This window comes from Aythya ferina, assembly GCF_964211825.1.
Source record: "Aythya ferina genome assembly, chromosome: 2".
Classification (NCBI taxonomy): domain Eukaryota; kingdom Metazoa; phylum Chordata; class Aves; order Anseriformes; family Anatidae; genus Aythya; species Aythya ferina.
This window is the reverse complement of record NC_140297.1, coordinates 112,964,703-112,987,251: the sequence shown is the minus strand read 5'-3', so window position 1 is coordinate 112,987,251 and position 22,549 is coordinate 112,964,703. Positions and strand designations below refer to the sequence as shown.

The following is a 22,549-nucleotide window of genomic DNA, read 5'->3' as shown; positions in this document are numbered from 1 at the left end:
ATTGAAAGATGTCCAACTACTGTCAAAGAACACATGGTTCCGTTACTAATTACGCTACACACTGAAATTGGTTTAAAAACATGGGCTTTTAAAAATATCCGTGCTTTATACTGATCAGAAGCATACTCCTTTACTTCTATATTTCTACTCCTTTTTAAAAGCTGGCGTTCCTTTGCTTAAAACAAAAGCAAAATAATTATTATAATTAGTGATTTTATCCAAGGAAGCAGAAAATAAGAAAATGAAGAACTACACAGCCATGGAAATCCTGCTTTTGTCACTGCAGCAGTCACTGCTACAGGCTCCTTGGCACTGCTAGAAAAGTATCAGCACCTGAACTGGCAATGTGGAAACATCTGTATCATAACTATTTTCCTTGGGGCTGTCAGCCAATCTCACCCTCTGTAGAAGACAAGTGTTTTCCATTTTTATTTCTTCAACTCCGTATATAATACTCTGAAGGAGAAGGATTCTGCTTGATAAGGTCAAACCCAGGAGCATTCAACAAGCAACCAACAACCATTCATAACAGGTTAAGTACACAGATACAGGTGCAATATATGTGATCCAGTACCTTACGTTTAAACAAAGTCCAGAAGCAATAATGAAAAAGCAAAGCGTTATACTACAGAGAAATGGATGAATACTATTGCACACTACTCTTAGCATCCATTTTAGAAAAAAATAAATTAAGTTAAAATATTCCTAATTAAAATACTTTTTTCATAAATAGAAACTCTCAAAAGTGACAAAGCCACTCTAATGGAGTAGGTATCTTTGGTTTTAACTTTTACCTGTGAATGAACATTATTTGTTTGCACAATAGAACAGAAGTTTGCCAATGAACTGAAATACAACAAAAGACCATCAGAGATGCCAACTGAAGTTCGTTATATGTATTACTTGTAATTTCTACTTTTTAATCAGAGAATGACAAAAACTACAGATGAACAAACCAACTATTCACACTTCAGCATTGTGCATGTATCAACATACTCCGAAACTGTACCACTTGTTACCAAGTTTTCTGCAACCAAAGAAATACAAAAAAACTCCATTTAATTCAGTCATTAAAATTACACCTGTGAAAGGTATATTCTGAAGTCATTATATAAGAAAAGTTGTAAAAAACAACTGATTTGCTAGCACACATTCTACATTCTCATTACCATATAGGTGTTGGGAATTTAAGCATTTTTCTCTAAGATAGCTTGGTTAAATTTAAAATTCTAAAACAATTTCTCGTTTTACCTGTTCTCCATATAGGAAGTGTATTTGAGGACAGAACAGAGAATAAAATAAAATAAGCTAAATAAAATAGCTTTTAAAACCTAAACACTGCTGAGTCTGCAGATCTGCAGTCTACATCTCAGAACTGATTCAATACAACAAAATGATTCAACAAACATATCATGAGAAAGCTGTTTACATGCTCATGGAGACTTATTTTTCAATTAAGTTTCTCCAAGAGATATAGCCTTCAGAATTTACTTTTTTAGATAAATAGAAAAAAATCAAAACAACCTAGAGTAAGGGCGTAAATATGGTAAAAATGCAAACTAAAATTTTAGCACTCAAATTGTTCCTCTATGCTTTTCCATTTTATGTGAAAAAAAATACTGTTTCCTTTCTCTCAAATTAAAGTTTTAGGCTATAGAAAAAGACAAACATGAATAATTGCACCTTGCAAGACACTCCGTGAAGTGTCGGTGAACATCTGTATCAGAATACATCTTGTAGATAACCTATCATATTGTAAAACCACAAACACTCAGTTTCAAGTATAGAACTATATTTTGAAAATGTACATTTTACAGGGCCTGTATAATCTTCAAAAAATATGCAGAAACAATGTATTAAAAAAATTCAAAGTTACCTAATATTAATCCCACCATTGTACTCAAATATCCGGTTCCACTACCCAGATTTAGAAAAGACAATCCAGGTTGAAGCTTCAGAGCTTCCATGACTTCGGAATAAATGCAAGGAGCTGACAAGTGTATATTTCCATGCTTCCAGGCCAAGTCTTTGTAAGCATTGTCCCTGTATCCTTCCAGATAATAATCACCACGATCAATTGCTCTGAAGGCTTGCTCCACACTCTCAGTGCGAATATACTGAGCTTCTTTCAAGTTATCAATTAAATCATCATTGTCTTCTCCAGCACTCACAGCTCCTCCCATGCTGAACTCCTATGGTGATTCAATTAGTTTGCAAAATACATCAGGAGGAGTTTTCCAAAAAGCTTTAAGTACGTAATGGATTCTTGGTTCTTCTTTCAAAAGCACATCACAAATGAATCCTGGAAAAAAAAAAAAAAAAGATGTTTACATAACTTGAGTTTCCAAGAGAAACAAATCAACAATGAATAAAGGGTGATAAAACATCATTAGTATTGGACCACTTCACCAAACAACCATTATAGACTGGAGAGTTTATTTCATAAAAAAATCTGCCTTTCAGATTCATGCCACCTCAATCCACTGCTCTTCAGCTTACCTTTAGTATGTCAACACGGCCTGTCTACATTAGCAAGCAACACAAGAGTTTATACAGACAGTGAAAACACTAAGAGCCTGTCACCTATTACTACCTAGATTTGTGGGGACAATAGCTGTCTTTGGACTAGCTCTAGACCCTTCAGAGGACTAGATGTCCAACAGCAGTTGAAGCACACGCCAGCTTAGTTATGTTTAAAAGGAGCTGAGTTTACATGCTGTGAAGTCACCCTGCAGTGGGAGACAAAGCCAGGTGATTAGTGATGACCATGAGATGCATTTCAGATACTCATTTCTGAGTTGAACCAGAATACTCATGTTGATAACCACGTATTGTTCTGGTCTGGATTCAGCACCAGGAGTGGTTCTGAGATCCTCCTTATGCCTCCCGTATCCACTAAAGGATCACCATTTCCATAAGTACCTAAAAACTCTTATCTTACTAGCTTTTAAGCGACTAGAAGGTTTTATGAATTCCACACTACGTACTCACTTCAAAATAATTCCTTCAAAGCAGTATTTTATCTGCATTATTACATAATTAACCACTAAATTAAAGCTAGATGTTAATGTTTTGAATTTTACATGAATTAGCAAAATAGAGTACTGGAAAGGAAAGCTTTTAATCCACCAGCACTAGACTAATAGAGTAACTACAGCGAGCTAGTTGTTAACATTTAATTAAGTCACCTTAGCCAAAAGAACAAAACCCAAGGAATCTTGGTCCATATGTTATGTTATCTTACTTCCCTCCTTTCCTTTCCCCAGCTTTGTGTTTTGTTTGAACCATACATCTAACAATACACAATTCAAGTATGAACACAAGCTGTTTTTCCTAATATTTGGTAGATTTTCCTCAATAAAAATATTGGCTTACAATACATAAGGCAGACTAGTTCACTTCTGAAAGTATTATTCCAACTGTACAACAAGTAGTATGTTAGACAAAATAAGACAGAAATAAGCAAGTGCCACTTTCCGTGCTTTACTTCTACATGCTACACACAAATCCAGTATCCCATTAGTTTCTACAAAATAGAGTAATTCTACCGCCAGCATGAATGACTTCAAGTACATGATACTGATGCTCACAAAGAAATACTCACCCTCCTTAATTGCATTAAGTACCACCATTTTTAACACAAATCCACCTGCTTCTTCAAATATATTTAAAAAAAACTGCTCAGTGAAATATGAGTATTATCTTTTGTCTGAGATTACTCCAACAAAATCCAGCATATTCCTGTTTCGTACAAATTAGGCAGTAAGTAACTCATGGGAACAATCAAGATACCAAAGATACCAGCAGTCACCAGAACGAAACAGGTTCACAAACCTAGATTGTGGGGATCATTGCTCCATAATTTACAGTTCAATACTTTAAATGAAAACCTTCTTACACTAATGAATCCTCTTCCATGTAACAGGTCTGTATCAAAACTGTACTCATAAGCCTTTCCATGAAGACTAGTGGAAATCTCCATAAATTATGACCAACTTCTAATTCTGTGTGTTCCCCAGCCACCAGTGCACAAGATCTGTGCTTCCTGGAGTGCTAAGAGGATCAGAATAGTGAAGCTCTGCAAAGGAGAGCTAAACCTAAGAAGGCATTGCTTGAAGCCATTCACTGTAGCTTCTGAAGGAAATAAGACTTAAAAACTCATATTAAATCCAGAAGTAAACCCACACTTACTAACCTGAGGATTGGAATTTTATTTCAAGTAGTGTTACTTGGTGAGGAAAGGGAAAAACAACTCAAAGTTTAACAGGAGAAGGAAAAATACCACATGGAACTGTTTCAGCTGAAAGATTACATATTCAAGATACAAACATCCACTTGTAGGATGCACAAATGCACTCCCAACCTGCTCACTGGCCAGGCAGTGAGAGAAGCAGGTAAGACCTTGATCCTGTGTAAGCAGCTCAACGTAAGGCAAATCATCAGTTGTATCAACAATATCTTCATCACAACCCCCCACAAAACAGCAAATGAGCTACTACTATGAAGAAAATTAACTATGCCCCAGCCAAAACCAGTATAACAAGTAAAAGTCTAGTGACAAAAACAGTTTTGCCTTCCCTTTACTCTAAAAGCACTGTAATTGTCTTGACAGATACGTTTAGAAAGAATTTTAAATAGAAAGTAAATGTTAAGAATCAAGTTTTTGAAGATTAATGCAGCTACTTCACAGGTTTGAAAAAGAAATACCACTCTCAGCCCTACCTGCAGAATGCATTCACTACCTCAAGCCAGCAGGTGGAGAACTTCACTAACTATTTATACTCCACTGGTGAGCAGGCAATCTGAAACTGTTCTGAAGGAAAAAGCCCGTTCTTTCAACTTAAAGCTTTACAGAGTTTCTATCAGTGTCCTCAGTTTCACTGCAAACTGTTTCCCTGTAAATAATATTTTCCAATTTCAAGATAGTCACTGAACTAAAATAGAACTTATCAGAAAACACCTAAATTTTATGGTCTTGGGATTATTTGATACCTGAAGTTAGTTAAAGTATCACCAGAATTTCTGCTGATGATACCCACAAACAAACACTCTAAGTTAAAGAAAACAAAGTAGACCTTTTCATGAAAAATAACTTCCTGTGCTGTAGAGAAATATTCTGTCAAGGCATAACATACTTCCTTCTAATGCTTTTATGTAAGCTTTTGCCTTTGTGAAGGTAAAATTACTTGCTTCTAACAGAGACAAGAGATGCGTGAAGTCAGATAAACTTTCTGTAACTTTACATATACAAATGAAGCCACCCCACAAGCTATTTTAGTAGAGGCTAAAGGAAAAAGGCAAGTCAGTCCAAGGTTCCTTGTGACTGCTGACCCAGGACCAAAATAAGCACAGCATAACATGCAATGATAAAAACATTCTACATAGCTGCACTCCACAAAGCTTACAGAAAGCATACTGTGAAGCTCAGCAATCCAAAACTGCAACACCTGCAGAGACAGAGCTTAAGGATCATTCTGATGACTGTATTACAAAGAGTTACAGAAATTACAGAAGAAAAGTGCATAACATTAACAAAATGCAGCCACTGTCTAAGCCCCTGGAATACAGTAGCCAACTGAACTTGTAGTTTAGGAATTTGAATTACAATGAAGTCTTAATAAAAAGTTCATGCACTGATAAAAACCAATTAAAATGTTTCTCATTCTACACTACTTATGAATGTATTTTTATAAATTGGAACATTTTTGAATTTTCTTCTCATATCCACAAATAAAAATATCACAGCTTTCAATTTCGGTAAAACGCCACACAACTGCAACACCCCACCTCTGACCTGTATCTGACCTAACTTAAGGAATTACAGTAAAAACTGGTTATCATAAAGAGCTTAGGTTGAGGCTTTTTTTTTTTTTTTTAAATGTATTGTCTCATTAAATAAACAGGTTCTTGGGCTATGAGAACCTAAGAAGTGTTAACAAGTTGAGTGTATTTTAATTCTTAAAACTTCTTATAATCCACAAACTCTTGTCTGAAAGGTTAGTAACTGCATGTTTAGTCGAGTTCTGTTTGCCAGCTCTCAAATGGACACAAATTTTGCACATTTCAGAAGCTAGTTTTGTTGTTTTGTTTTTTGCTTCTGAAGTTAATTCCTCGCATCAGTAAGGACTACATGCTTTACTTAAAACAGACTGGATACCACACTAATATTGGCATATCCTGACCCCATAGAGGTGACTTCCTTAAAATATGAGTTATTTTAGCCTACCATTTTGACTCTTGTCTTGTTTCAAAAGATGAAAAACAGTATGAGCAGCATAACAGATGTGATCAAAAGTATATTAAAGTCTGCTCCTCAGAACCAATGCATTCTGAGAAAGTCCTCTTTGCATTAGCATATCATCCCTGACAATCCCACACATATCAAATTCAGACTGTGGCGCATTCCTCGCAAGTCACAGCGGGTATGCAAAGTTGCTTGGTGAACCTTCCCCCTTCTTGGGGGGAGCAGCATACAGAGAGAAGAAAAGGTGACAGTAAGCCACAAAAGTATTCATAAAAGTAGACACAGGAGCCAGCTGTTGAGTTTACTTAACGAGGAATGTTCTATGACTGTCAATAGGAAGGAATTAACCACACATGATGTAAGAGTCTGAAAAAAAGTCTGTTTTATAATTTCAGCTCACTCAGTTTCAGTTGTTAGACCTACTTCTGTTAGAGTAAGTTTCTGCCACTCCTACAACTGTAATGAACTTGAGATCGTATTTCACCTGTTCTTGTCCCACCCACTGACTCCTAAAACCAAAGAACCCCATTTTTTGTTCAGCTTTCCATTTCTTACCAAGTGTTGTGAAAGTGCCACAGTAAGAAGAAATTCAACTCCCAACTGCAGTGCTAAATCTAAGGCTTCAGCAGAACTTCACGAATACACAGAATGGTTGATTACTATCTGAAAGGGAAAGAGAAATTGTAACATTATTTTTGCTGTGCAAAGACTGGAGACAGACAAAACATGAACTGTGAACTGGAGGTGACTGTAATAGGTGACTTCAAGAACAAGAACAAACTGTGGGACACAGGTATTTCAGACGGAATTCTTCACACACATTTTTGAAACATTTACACATACGCCTTGTTGCTGAACTACAATAAAATGAAAAAAAAAAATAGATGTTCTAGGAAGAATAACTGCTACTTGATCTGCCTTCTCTTCCACAGCTATTTGTTTTCTCATTCCAAATAATTTAGAAAGGAAGGAAACAGTTGTTTTAAGGGTATACTGCCATACTTCCTGGTGAATTAAGGGGAATTCTATTGGAAATACCATCATTTGTTTATTTTAAGCCTATTAAATTTGTCTCACTGAAAAAACATTCGCTCCTAACCTACTGTTTAGTCGATCGTTTCAACAAGCTTTTCAAGCTAAACAGAAACAAGTACAGTCAGTCCTCCAATTTAATACGCTCCACACAAAGCACACTTCAAGGTTCTTTGCCATGTAGCAATGGAACAAGGAACAGACCACAGGATTAAAGTTAAGCCAAATGAATGTAAACAGATACAACTACTGACTTAACCTGAATTGCATTGACCTACTTGGGCAGAAAATGTTTGTCAAGTCTGCTGTAAGCTTAAACACTGATCCTCCTGCTCAGGCCTTCAACAGATGTTTACACAAGGCTCCAGGTGTGCCCTTGCTCTCATTGTCTTCCTCCATCTCCAGCCACCTGAACACACCACATGCCACAGACAGCACCAAGCTTCTCTTGGAAGATGCACTGAGGCTTACGGCTCCACGAGTTTATAAGCAGTGACAGACAACACCACAGGTCTCATTATAAAGTTACCTTCATAATTACACAAGGTTGTATAACTTCCAAATCAACCCTGCTGAATGTCTAGTTGTCCTCTTAGCTTTTTTCTTTGTTTTTATTTTCAGTTCCTGTAATTATTTTTTTTTTAAACAAAAAATGTAGTTTTGTTGGTTGTCCACCTAGATTTTTTCCCCTTCTTTCTTAGGACTGGAATACATTCATTTTTCAGTAAGTTTTCTCCTATACTTGGATTTTTTTTCCCCATCTGAAATGCTATCTACCCTCTTCACACAACGACAAAGCCTGAATGCCAAAATAAGCATTTTTTATATACCAGTTCTGTATGCCAGGTCTGTTTTCAAGTATGCCAATAAAGAATTTAAAATTCATTACTTCATATAACAAATGAAAAAACCCACATTATTTCCTGAATGGGGCTTTTAATGTGCAGTTTACTACCACATCCTGACTCAATTCTCACTACTGCTTAAAAATCAGCAAAAAGCACTGCTTGCAAAGATGAACCAGCACAGGATTTGTAAGTTTCTTCTTCAAACTCATTTCCCCACCTGTGGCACCACACACTTGCATTCCCACTTAGAAACATGGACACGAGGTCAGTGTTTTCACCAGTTAGCCAACAATGCAGGTTGCAGTACTGGGCTGAAACACTGCAAGTCAGTTTCTGAAATCTGAAGTTGTAGATCTCTAACAAAAGAGTACTGAAGTAGCTCTATGTCCTCAGATTGAGCTCTATGACCTCAACCGTCCTGTCTTATCTGGGGCTATGCTTATGATCTTCCAATAGTTGTCATTATGGTCACCACAGACCCAGCTTCAGTGTTCACATGCTAGAATATCCCCTGGGCCACCAGCTGACCTTTCTTAATTATCTCCTGCAGAAACACCCTGTTGAGAGACAGGAAAGCTGTCTCACTGCCCTGTTGTGAGTGATTAATTGCTAGGAAAAACCATCCATCATTTGCACCAAACTGTTTTTCCCTTCCACCTCTCTCCTCAGATGTATGCCATCTCTGGGATCCACCTAACTGCATTTTGAATCTCGTCATTCATGTTACAAAAAGCTTAAGTCTGAAAGCAAGCACAGTTTGGCAAGCAAACACTTTCAACACGATTTAGTAGTATCCAATTTCACTGAAAGTTTTAGTCTAGCCAGTATTTGCTGTAAAATTTCAATCAGTTATTGCTTCAGCCCCTAGAATCAGGTCTTCCTCATATAGTGAAGCATAAGATGAATAACAAAATACTCTAAGTGCTCTGAGAAATCGGTTTTCAAAACAGAAAGATGCTGTAAGGTAGTACTATAGTTACAGAAAACCAAAAGAACTAAAATGGTGTATGTCAGTCCTATAAGTCTATAAAACTAAAAAGTTATTCAAAATTATTTTCCCAATTTCAGAGAGCACTTAAATGCTAAGAAGAAATGTCTGAATACCTGAGGAAAATTACAAGGACTGATGTCTATGGCAGCGTATGATGGAACTAAGAATAATGGTATCATACAGTTGCTGGCAACATTACTTCTGTACCAGTGATGGACCAGAGCAGCATGATGTGCTTTTTGACAACCTGGGGTGGTAAGCAACATGTCAATAAGACACAGTTGTCAGTCTGTTGCTTATCATCGGCAGTCAGCCATATGGAAATTGGTGATTATACCTCAAAAGGTTTTATGTTTACCTCTATGAGCGAATGCTAACTCTGGCCTAATACTGTGTTCTCTATCGTATCCTACCAACTGTAGAAATCAAAGCAATTAACATCACTTCTCTTCCCCCACCAGCCCAGGAAGTTCAGTGGTGCTCGTTTGCATGACACTGCATAAATTGGCCTCATCTCCAAGGAGCCTAAGGTGCTGCAGTGACCTGTCAAAGTTCCACAAGAGCATATCATAAGCAAAAGTATGTCAGCCACCATCCCAACATAATAAAGAAAATCCCCTACCCTTCCTCTGACAGCAGTCCATGAAACAACCCAGGAACAGTCCCCTTATAGAACACTCCTTTTTGAAGGACTCAGATCCTGAGAAGTATTCTGACAGCTCCGTCTATTCCCAGGTTACAACTATTTTAAGACTGTCAAGCATAAACTGGAAGAGTACTGCTTTGTAATACAATGCCTGGGAGAAAGGGGAAAAAAAAAGAGAAGCTACTCTGGAGGACCTAATAGACCAACGGGAACAGCAAGTACCAGATAATATCAGCTTGTTCAACAGCAAGACTAAACTATCAGGACTTCATAAGACAGATATATAAATAAGTGATGCTCAATACATACAGATGTCTGTTAGTGTCTGAGTTTGTATCAAGCACCTGTTATTTCAGAAGAGAAACTGCTGTCCATGCACATATTTTACAGGAATTAATGAGTTACAGAATGACCAGGCAGCAAAATTCATTGCCACAATAAACAGCTTTGTATAACAGTATTTAACAGAGAATACTCCTTGCAAACAGTTTTATACAAGCTGTAACAGTCAAACATTAATGAGAAGACCTGTATAGATGTTGGGGGGAAAAACACTTCTGGAAGATCTAGTCCTGATTCATCAGTATGAAAAGTAGTAAGGCATACAAGTAATACAAACATTTTTGCAATATTGAATGTTATTGTGACCATACCACAATTAAGCAGACACCTTGATGTAAAGGACAAGCCAAATTTTCAACATCTTTAAAAGCAATCTATTTCTTTCCACAAAAGAAAATGTGTAATAATTTAGTATGTAGTGGCCAGAAGACAGCAAATCACACAGTAAAATATGATACTCCTTTACCTTCAGTGTCACCCTCATAAATCACTTACGGAATAAGTCACAAAATAAAGCCACTTTAAGAAAATGCAAAGCAGGTTTAAGTACACAAATCAAAACATTCTCCTAAACTCTTACCATAAATGCAGTTTCTGCAGCTAGTCTTAAGCAGATCAAGTCACAGTCCATATAATTTTCAGTAGGGTAAACGTGGCTCACGACAAAATATTCACTAGTTCAGCTACTGCTGAAGTTCAAAAGCTTATTGCACATAAACATTTCCATTTATTTAAATAAACTCGCTTTCAGCAGCAACAGAACAACACAGGCCTGTTGCCTTTAGCAAAAGAAAATAGAAATGAGGTCAAGTGTAAAAATAGAAAATGGTTACATTCCTGACACTTGAAACCTCATCTCAGAGCTATGTATTTACAGCACTCTCATAAAAAACACCACAGCTGATCAACTATCAAACTCAAAGTGTACTAAAACATTTGGATTTTCTGGTCTTTAGATATAATTCTAGAAGCATGACAATTGCATACAGTAACAGTGCTACGAACAGCTCATTACTATACTATCAAAATGTTTACTTTCACAGCCTGAGGATGTCAACTTTTATCATGCATCCCCTTCTTACAAAACACTATATAAATACAGCTTCATCCTGATCTTGTTTACTCAATTCTTAAAATGGTCTAGTGCAATACAACACACATACAGTATGCATACCACATCCACATTGCATACAACAGTATGTTTTAAGTTATTACTTAGGCCTGTAATCTTCAGGAGAGGTGGATGAGGCCTGCCTACTCGCTTCCTGTCTTTCTCAGCACCCCACTACAAGTTTTCCCTGACGCAGACTTCCAGAAGCATGGCAATGGGTCCACCCATTGTTTCAAATGTAACTGGTTACATGCACAAACAACTACTTGAAGGCAGAACCTCATCCACAGACCCGTATTTCTTAAGATAACCAATGCCTACTTTAATATAAAGCAGAGATCAACTACCCCACCCCTTCAAGGTTTTTACCACAGCCATGATTTACCATAACTCTGAAGACCCACAAATCAAGTACGAACTAAATGTATATTTAAAATCTACCAAAAAGTCTCCATGGAAATGCAAAAGCCACCCAGGATGAGTCTTCTCACTGGACTTTCACAACCCTCTTGCATGAGGGGCTCTATTCTGTGTGCACAGAGGTCTCCACAGCAGCAAGTGGGGGGCCATGTGGCAGCAGCTCACTGGGGCCCACACGTCCATGGTGCCAACGAAGGAGGACGTGAGCTCTATCTAGCAGTGGTACCCACAGACACAGAGTGGCCGGGGAACCAGGAACTGGGGGAAACAACTGGAGGAGCCAGCTCTTGGAGGGTAAGGGGGAGGCCCAAGTCTGCTGCTGGAGAACCTGAGGCATCGGGGAACTGCTGACACACTGAGTGAGCACACACAAGGCAACAGGGAAGAGTAGACCCAAGGGGCAGTTGGGGTAGAAGGGTGAAACTTTTACTGCAAACGCTTTAAAGCCTCTCATTTTAAAGTGGCAATTCAAGTGTTAATCTTACATTCAAATTTGTTTAACCCAAGTCTACTCCTTTTCCTGGAAGAGACCCAAGTGTCACTAGCACTCAAACCAAGCCCAGTTCCATGTCTTAATGACAGGTGCCTTGCCCTCCTTAAAGCCTCAATCCTTAAAGCTACTGAACGCAGCAAAACATACATATAAGCAGGCCTCATTGTATTTTATAGCAGCAAGAAATGAGTAGTACTTCCAGATATGAAAAACTAAATCAGGATCAAAGCCTAACCACAGAAAACATCCTTTCCTTTGTGACTAAGGGAGAGAGTTTCAGAAGGACACGCTATTATGCAAGAACAGACTCTGAATTTACTTTCAGAGCAAGAACCTATGCCCAGTAAAAAAACTTCAAGACCTTTACAGAGAAGGGTGACATTATGCTTATTCATCCAAGTTCCAACAGATTTTTAAAAAGCTACATAAATTTAGAAGAAACTGACTTGTTTGCATTCTCAGTCATATCCTAAAAAGAACATACCTCTGATTAGCAAAATCCCATGTTTTTTGGTGTTTTTTTTTTTTTTTTTTTTAAATATTTTGTGGTGTTTGTTTTGTGTTTTTTTTTGAGCTACAGGAATTTTTTTTCACTTACCTGAGTATTTGCCATACTCATCCCTCTTTCCAAGAGCACAGAAATGCTTTTAAATCGTTGACATTTCTTTACTGTAGTCATGGCTTTCAGTATCACTCTGAACATGATTGACAGAGGAATAAGAGAAAAGCAGGCAAGGGGAATCATTTTATAATTTACAGAAAACACTTCTGCATATCCTTTTATACTATGCTTTTATCTACATAACCTAAGATACTGAAAAGCTTCTACAGTTAAGATTACAAAATTAAAACAGATTTTTCAAAAAAATGTGAAATACTAGACTTCACTGAGTTGATAATGACCAAAACCATAAAACTTACACAGCTACTTCACTACTTTTTTTTTTTTTTTTTATGAATAATTATTTGTTCTTCACAAACACCCCAACCTATCTTTGACCTTTCAACAACCTCAGGCAGGCCTGATATCACAGTTTTTCAGAACTCCTCCAAATTAGAAATACTTCTCATAGGACTTCTTTAAGTGCCGAGCACAAACTACATAAACACATTTTTAACTTGAAGATATTTCTGGCATTGTTGATTTTTTTTTTCTTCAGGGAAGAATAAAGTATTATTGAAAAATTAGCATTTACCCACAGTACCAACAGCGGGTACAGTCTGGAGATTTGGGAATGCATCAGTGACCATTTCAAGATATTCATACAAATATGTCATATTTCATATACAAATATTCCATAAAAATGGAAGTTCAGAACCTTTTATCATTCTTTGATGTAGCAGCTGTGCACTGCACACTATTGTGTACTCATCCCCACAATCCTACCTTATCAATTTTTTTTTTTCAGTCAAAAAGCACATGGCCTTCACCTGACAGGAGTGTAGTTTACAGATGTAACACAAGAGGCTGCTACACTCACATAACCTGCCTTGGTTATATCACATTCAACTCCAGTTTATCCAACATACTCCAGAACTTGTGAGTCAAATCCTACACTTGACTTTTCTCTTGAGAACTCGGTTACTCCAGAAGACATCAGGAATCTCAGGAAACTCAGCAGTAATGAGTCTTAGTTATAATTAACTGAAGTAAATAAGCAGAGATTAAAGCCTATGGGATTTATAATGCTGCAAATTGTCAGCTCTGCAGAAGTCATAAAGAAACTCAGCAACAATTCTTCTGTGCCCTTCCAGTTTTTACTGACCTAAGTACTGCAATAACACCAAATTTAGAATTTGTAGAAATAAGACAACAACACTTAAGAGAATAGACAGCAGGTGACTACACTGAACGAAAGCAGACCCACATTTCATTCTCAAAAGGGAAAGGGGAGAGTTTTGCAAATAAACAGCAGGGTCACATGCCCAGCAGAAGAGCCAGCACACCCCACCTGACAGAATCCAACATCAACAAGAGCAAAGAAGAAAAATCTGGGTCTCAAGATTTTTCCGAAAGAAGTAAGTTACTTTAGTGGCAAACTGATGTCCCGACAAAAATACTGACAGAATTCCTTCCTAACTGAACATATTACAGCAAGAATATTAACCTCTCGTTTTCCTAAAAGTAAGTACTCATTTGGTGATTTTAAGAGTTCATTCTTTCAGCACTTAATTTCCATACAATTTAGCCATACCTACAAGCAAAAAAAAAAAAAAAAAAAAAAAGTGTTGAAAATCATTACCAAGCAAGTAGCTCCAACAGTTTTTAACTTCTACCATTATACATTACAGTGGTGGTGATTGAGTTGAGGAATATTACTTGATTTTTTCTTTGAAACACTTGTCAAGAAAAATACATGGTAATTCCTGAATATCTGCTGAAAAATTTGCTACAGAAATAACACAAACTTTCAGAATAGTAACGGCTTCTCATTTTCTCCCCACCACAATCTTAATTCCTCTTTCAGTGTTAAAGCAACCACTTATAGGAATCTAGCCTTTCATTTGGGACAGGGACACCACAGGCATACAGATTTCTGTATGTAAGTCCCTAGCTGATTATTACCATTAACAATTCCAATGACTGTCAGACTTTACTGATGGAAGCCACGTATCAATGCAGTTATCTCCTCTTGGAGAAGCATCTTTGGAGGTACTTTTGAAACAAGCATGAATAAAGAATTAAGACATCACCTCTGAGATGTTCTCTAGGATTTAGTTCCCTTTCACTCCTGAAGACAGAAACTGATGTCCAGTATATTTTTATTTTTATTTTTATTTTTTTAACTTGAAGACTAGTACCAATACTTTGCACAGTGACATTCAGACACACACATATTTTGTATCTGCTGTATTACCTCACTATATCTTAAGTTGGTATTACGTAAGAACCCTGACTTGATTGTACCTCTTACCTCTAAATCTACTGACAGAGGTAGGTAGGTATCAACTGAAAAAAAAATTGCCAATGACAGTCAAATGCCTCCTGACTGAACATCATCCAGTATTACAGAGTTGTTGCTACTCATTCTGAAAACAGTTTTTGCATTTGCCATTAGAAATATGCACCTATCATTAAGGACAATAATAAGCCAATCGTTAAAAATGTAAGGAAGAAACAATCATGATTGACAGGTTAAATAAGCATTTCTATTTAGCAATTATGCAAATAAAAGCTTTTGTAATAACAAACTGTTGATACTTGACATGTGATTCAGGTGCTTAAACACAGACCTCTAGTATTATTGCAGATGCTCACACTAACTATAGGCTACTCAGGCTATGATAGCAACAATTACTGTTAAGTAATGCAACGGAAATCGCTTCTGCACACATCCTGTCCTTGCTTCCCTCTGAGTATGCGAGAAGAGTTGCTGCTGCTGGGTGATTTAAGACCCTTAGAAAAGAAAAAAAAACAAACTGCTCGTGACTGAGGGAATGGGTCCTTCGAAATGAAGTGGCAGTTGAGTCTGGAAAAGTAACCAGGTAAGTTAAAATATCATCAGCCAAAAGATCTGTAAGTCAAGAGACCAAAAGAAAATAACCTGGAGGCATTCCAGATCCTGTGAGCAAACTAAATACAGTCACTACGCAGGCTGGTTGTGCATGTGTGTATATATAAATATATTTTTTATGTATATATTAAAATACAATCTCCAGTAAGGCATGCCTGTTAGCAGCCTAGACAAAAGTTATCCTTTTTCTAACTGCTAGGCTACTTCTATCTGGATTTATCCTGCCTGTCACTTTTTATTCCCAAATTTCATAAAAATTTAAGCCTTCAGTAGACTCTCTGTCATACTTAACAGCTCACTCCCCAGATAACAACACTAGACATCTATTTGAAGGTGCTATTAACACCCTTTTATACCTGCAATGTGAAACTATTTTCTTTACAAGCTTTCAGGCTCTACATTTCACTATCAAACTACTTGCTCCCTAAACCCAATTTTCTAAACAGCATTTTTAAACAGTAATTCTATTTTTCTTCCTGTACACCCTAAAAACACCGCAAATCAAGTTAAACATTTGTTTTGTGAACCCACAGTGATCAAATATTATCTTGAGAAAACGTGCAGTGAAATACAGCATTTTAAATAGAGGGTTATGATTTCCTAAGTCACATTAATGACACTCCAGGTACCTTAACCTCAAACTCCCTACAATTCATACAACTCAGTATTCTGCATTTAGAACAAAATAGGTTTTTATATCTTTTCTTCACTGAACACTATACAAAATAAAGCTGAACTCAAAAACTAGACTTCATCACATGCATCTTCTAAGCACTGGGCTCCAAGCATTGAACTGTCACATGGCAGCCTTCTAACTAGAGGAGCAGTTTATTCCTGTTTCATGGTCACCTCCCCAACCCAGAACTCCCCCACACGAGAAAGCACCAGAATGTGTAGCCCAGAGTTACCATGGTGACTTCCTGATGTCACCTCTGAACTATTTTTGGGCTGTAGGGTTTGGGTGTTTTTTTTTTTTTTTTTAACTGCTCTATGGTTACTTCTAAAACACTGTTTTCCTCCTAACAACGAGGGAGGATTTGTGTTTATGTATCATTTTAAAGGACTGATAAAACTACTTGAGAAGTCACATACCTATTGTAGTCGCAATGTACAAGTGATGGACACCTCAGTTTCTTTCTAGTTACAACTTCAAACACTCCTTGCATTCAGAACTAAATTCCTCTGGATTAACCACCATTTTCAAAGGTATCTTTGCTTTCAGTTTACTTGTTACCTTAAAATTTTCCTACAAGCTTCTAATCATCTTGCAATTCAGATTTCTGTAGATTTTTAAAAAGAATTGACATGCAGTTGTCAGGATTTCAGGCTCTTTGTGATGAGTTAACAGCACTGCCAACTTTGCAGTAGCAACACTAACTCTGAAGCAAGAAGTTGGCATGATGTACCAGGAGGACAAAAAGGAGAGAAAATTAACACTACTGTTCTGAACAGCAGCCAGATAATCCTTCAATCCTGAAAAAAAAAAAAAAAAAAAAGATACTCAACATCCTAAACTGCTACAAATTCTGTCCTTTCTTCAACACTCAGAAGCCCAGCCCAATTTTCTTAAACAGAACGGCAAGAACTGCTTTAAGGGCTTGCAGTCAGCAGGCCTAAAGCCTCTAATTAACATCCAGAATACACAAATAAGCCTAAGAGGAAATGGAGCACAGTAGTTATTTCCAGATGTTTCAATGTAATTATATCCACGTTATTTAATATAAACTCCCTAAAACTCCATAAAAGAAGAGGTAAAAAGTGAAAAAGTGCAATCACACGTCTGCAAAGCAAACATTAGAGTTCTCCTTCAGAAAAACCCTATACTCTGGTTCTAGAAGAGGCACACCAATCTACCTGATCTACCTCTGACCCTACCAGAAGGCTCCTAGAGCACCTTTAGGCAAGTCACATCCCTAAATATTCATTTGCAAAACAAGATGGCACACATTCTTCCCACCTTAGGTTTGAAGAAACTATATTCTAAGTAGGAAAAATGAGTAAGATAGTATTCAGTGATGTTTGCATCTGAAACTGCCAAGCACTGTAAATTTCAAAGCACTTTTCTTACACAGAAGTAACTCATGATCAGCTAGAGAATCACTTGCAGTTCAAACAGCAGAGTAAAACAGAGCTTTAATCTCTATTTTACACAAAATCCTACTGACTTGGAAACATGGTAGGAAATGAAAGGAGCGGGTACATGTAAAGATGTTTCTCCTCCAGAACACTGACTGTATTCTCAGTTACTTCCTACCATCCACTGAAGACTTCAATAAATATTCCTATACTGCCCATCTATTTCAGAATTACTTTTATTGCATTTGTCTTAAAAGTCTTAAAATTACTTGCATAAATGCTTCTGGAAGGCTGCATGGAAAAGTTATTTCGCCAGTATTAAATTTTTGGAATACCTTTGGAAGAAGCTGTATTACTAACCAGCTCTTGCAGCAAGAACCTGAACATTTGTCCCTGTTTTACTCTTCTTTCAAGTTTGCCTAGAAAAGTTATAGGCAACATGCTTTTTAGAGACTTCCACCTGCATCAATATCGTGCCTGACCCTACCTTTTACCTTCAGAACACACACACAGTCTCAAAGCAAGAGCTCTTCCAAGTTTATAGAAACTCAGCCAAGTAACTGCTCTGGTGCAGTCCAGCACAGGCATGGAAAACTACAATACATGTTTGGCAGCTAGGTTCTATTATTAGACTCCTGTAAGGCAGAAACCTCTTCAGAAGGAGCTGTTGCAGCTTGGGCAGTCATCAACAAGAAAACAGTAAGAATGACCAATCTGGTAAGATCCCAAATTCTTGCCAATCTGGACTATAAATACAGAAAGACTTCATAAATTAATAAATGTGGTGTTTCAGTATTGAAGCTGGCTGTTCAATTACTTGGAGCAAGTCACAACAAAAACAAAAAGGTTGAGGTTGCATGAAGAAAATCCACAGAGTAAGCCAATTAGGAGAGGCAGAAAAATTTTTACAAGACCTTTGATGTGAAGATTATGCAGGGAAGGCACCTTATCCTACACAAACCCAGAGACAGCATTTGGCTGTCCTGAGTGCAAGTTCAACATTATGTAATCATGCCCAGTTCTGCAGTTTTATGACGTTCTCCACACTGCAGACCTCCCAACAACATCCAATTGTTTTTCCTTGCATTTCTGAGGGACACTGACTTGTCAAGCACATCTGGCTGCATGTCCATCTCCAAAGCCCTCATTGTGGTTCTCTGACCTCCACAATGCACCTTATGTTCCAATCATTACCTTTATTCACCCAAATGCAGTTAAGATGGTGCTAGATCTTTCACACATTTGTCCGCCTACACACACAAAATGTTTTTCAAACTCTTCCAACAAATCAGGCATGAGTTCTGCAGAAAACAGCTCCATTTATCCAAACCTGATCCATTCCAGAGATGGGCTATCCTGTACCCACAATGAAGTAAGGGGGGGAGAGGAAAAAAAAAAAATCAGATTATTATTCCTTCAGAAGAATAATACAAAGGCATCCTCACAACACTTTTATCTTATTTACTGACTTTAAGCATTAGATTTACCACGTTTTTGCAACCTGAAGGCTTTTTTTTTTTTTTAATACAGAGGGCACAGGAACAAAATGAATCAGTATCTTCATTATATCATTCAAGTGCTGATTATCCTCATCTGTGCACCTCCTCTGTGTGCCTGAGAGTTTACTGCTCGTTATCAGAAGAAAACTTACTTCTTTGAAGAAGCTTGCAATTGAGCTGTGCTTAACTTTTACTTGACAAGATACTCAGTAAGAGGGAAGTACCTACGCAGCTACTAGTAAGTACCACAAGGACATAAGCATTCTCAGCATACCGCAGCAGCTCCATCTCTTCTCTTACAGAGCCCCCAAAACTGTTTTCCTCCTTCTAACCAAGAAGGAGGGATCTCCCTCTCCACCCCAGCAGCTCACTTTCACCACAGGCGTTGTGTTTTGTGTTTGTTTTTTTTTTTTTTTTTTTTTCCTGTTTTAGCTTCTCCCTTCTGCTGTCAAAGTCAGCGCTGCACAAACCAGGCCCCAGCTGCTGCCTGCGGATCCCACACACGCCAAGATTCCTCCCCTGGCTCCGCAGCCAGCCGACAAGGGGACGGCGGGACGAGAGACGGGGCACAGCCGGGTGACGATGCCGAAGGGCACCCACCACAGCGAGCAGGAGGGAGAGGAGGCGGCCGGGTCCTGCTCCTCCTCCCGAGCAGGAGCACGGAGTAAACAGCGCCCTTATGGCAAAGCACCCTGACCCTACAAAACGCTGCCTCCTCCTGCTGCCTCCTCCAGGACCCCACACGGCCCTCGGGCTGCTCACTCAGGCTCGGGGGAGGGGAGGCGAAGTCACCTCCCGTCCTCGCTGCGCTTCCCTGGTTAAATAAATAAATAAATAAATAAATAAATAAATAAATAAATAAATAAATAAAAGAGAGAGAAAGAAAAACAAACGCACCGGGAGGAGGAGGAGGAGGAGGCAGGGCACGGACCTCCTACACGGGACAGGCGAAGGCTGGAGCCCCCCCCCTCGAGCCCCGCACAGCCGCTGGGGACCCAAGGCACCCCAATTTTTTTTTTTGGGGGGGGGGGGGGGGGGGACCCAAGGCAGCCCAATTTTTTTTGGGGGGGACACAAATATTTTATTACGCAGCCGACGGAAGGACGGGGGAGGGTTGGGGGGGGGGGGGAGGGGGGAGGAGGCGGCACGGGCTGCTGAGGGCGTGCGCAGGCGAGCCCCGTCCCGGACCTTCCCCCAGCCCCCCCCCGCCACCAAAGGGGGCAGGCTCTGCACGAAAACAACCACCCCCCAAGTCCCCAAAATCCCAGTTTTTCTCCCCAAAATCCAACACACCTCAAAACAAAACAAAAAGAAGAAAAAAACGCGCCTGCGCGCGGGGCCAACGGACAATAGGCAACAACGCTCCCTTTTTTTTTTGGGGGGGGGGGTTATTCCCCTTCACCCCCACCCAGCTCTCACACGGTGACCCCCAGAGAGACCCCACACGCACCCCGGGTCCCCCTTCCCTTGCGCCCCCCGACCCCCAGCACTCACCCGGCCCGCCAGGGGACGGTCAGAGCCGCTGCGGTGGAGCCGCGGGGAGCTGTCGCCTGCCGTGCGCGCGTGTGTGAGGGGGAGAGAAGGGAAGGGGAGCGTTTGGGGGTGCCGGAGGTGCCCCCCTTTGGGGCCGAGGAGCGGGGCGGCCGCCGCTGTTTGTTGGTGTGAGACGGCGCCGCCGGGGGAGGAGGGGCCCCAACAGCTGAGAGGATGTAAACAGAAGGGCACGTGACCGGCCCCCCCGCGCCGGCTCTCAGAGGAGAGGGGAAGGGAAAGGGGGGGGGGCTGGATTCGGCCCGCGATTGGCGGCGCTCGGAGAGAGCGAGGGCCAATGGGAGGCTTCGCCTTGGCGGTTGTCGTCATCAGTCGCTGGGGCACGGGGGGATGCTTCCCTCCGCCGGCCGAACCCCCGCGGCGCAGCCCGGCCCCGGAGCGGGGAACGGGGCAAAACGGCGAAATTTAGCATTTTAGGAGAGGTCCCAGGGAGTTTGGGAAAGGAGGAAGGGCTGTGGATTCAGGGTTATCACATGCACGGTGTTCTGGTGCAACACTACGTTCCTACGGACCCACTGTTCGAGCATGTTTTGTTTTGTTTTGTTTTGTTTTGTTTTGTTTTTAAGGGATTTAAGGCCACCGGGATATGAAACCTGAAGGTCCCGAGCTGATGTTATGATTAAAACAGCGGCTTTGGTACCTCGGTGACATTTAGGGTGATAATTTAATCCGGAGCAGTTTAAGCATCGAGAGTCTTGCCACATGCAAGCGAGAGGCGTAAGGTTTTGAGCTGTAGCCAGCGTTTGAGTACTGGTGGAACAGGATTTCTAGAAGTCCTGAGACATGAGCTACACCAAAATGTAGCTGTTAAGAGCCCGGGCGTGAGTATCACAGGGGGTTGGGGGCCTTAGAGGGGATAGGTAATGCCCACAGCACACAATTAAAGTGGAAGAACTCTTGGACAGATTTGTAAGTGTGTACAATGTCCTGCCTATTGGGCGTGTGATCTCCTGCTTTTCATTCCCTCGCTTTCCATCATATTCTTAGATCTGCTCACATATAGCCCACACATCCCCGTTACCTGCCAGAAAAAAATGCACTTAATCGATATTCACTCAGGACAGAAGTTGTGTCCATATTTTGCTCATTTGATTTTAAGGACATTTTCTGATAGCTGTTTTCCTTACGGGTTACAATGAACCGAAGATACAAAAGAACTAATAATACTGTTTTCTTTCCATTTGCAGTGCACATGAACATCAGATTAGGAAGGTCATTGAGCCCTCCTCTCTCAAAGCTGAAAAGAAACTTCAATATTGAGGTCTAACAGAAAATTCTACCCAGTCAATTATGGTTCAACTAATGCCTTATCCATCTTCAAACCAGAAGTAAGGTGCATATTTCTGTTGCAGTAACTTGCGTCTTGATGAGAAGCTCTTAATTAAAGCACAGTGAACATCCTTTCATAAAACAACATTTATTTAAACTAATGTGCCCCCTAAACTTCATTATTCTTTCAAAGTGTTTTTTGTTTGTTTGTTTGTTTGTTTTCTATTTATTTTCTGTGCAGATTTAACCATTACTTATTCTTTCAGTATTTTGTCCTGATGTTCTGTTATTTTTTTAATGATCGTACAAATAAAGTATGAAATAGGTGACAGGCTCCAGTTTGTCTTCATTCTCTGCACGTCAATTTATAATGAAAACTATTCCAAATAAAGATGATGTCATATATATTGAGTAGTTAGGCATACTGAATTTCTTATGTACATACAAAAATGTTACTCCTTAGACTAAAACAGCATTTTGGCCTTCCTAAAAATGGCAGTAGCTTAGAAATA

General features: G+C 39.3%; 1 protein-coding gene and 1 long non-coding RNA gene across 5 annotated transcripts in view; one reads left to right on the top strand and one right to left on the bottom strand.

The window, feature by feature from the left end:
* Positions 1 to 20,956, bottom strand: part of PCMTD1 (protein-L-isoaspartate (D-aspartate) O-methyltransferase domain containing 1) — a 41,638-nt gene extending 20,682 nt beyond the window's left edge. The window contains exons 1-4 of one of the 4 annotated variants that reach the window (XM_084511331.1): positions 18,913 to 19,069; positions 12,726 to 12,822; positions 6,800 to 6,907; positions 1,877 to 2,302 (exon numbers count right to left, since the gene is read on the bottom strand). In XM_084511331.1, coding sequence (XP_084367457.1) covers positions 1,877 to 2,183 — 307 coding nt within the window. In that variant the 5' untranslated portion in view covers positions 2,184 to 2,302; positions 6,800 to 6,907; positions 12,726 to 12,822; positions 18,913 to 19,069. Of the gene's footprint in view, positions 1 to 1,876; positions 2,303 to 6,799; positions 6,908 to 12,725; positions 12,823 to 18,912; positions 19,070 to 20,711 lie in introns of those variants that run through there. The other 3 variants (XM_084511329.1, XM_084511330.1, XM_084511332.1) reach the window with 3 other exon arrangements.
* A 151-nt stretch (positions 20,957 to 21,107) lies between these two features.
* LOC311432193 lies at positions 21,108 to 22,363 on the top strand. Its single transcript, XR_014689885.1, has 2 exons — positions 21,108 to 21,589; positions 21,956 to 22,363. It is a non-coding gene; the product is annotated as an uncharacterized lncRNA (long non-coding RNA).
* Positions 22,364 to 22,549: the final 186 nt, after the last annotated feature.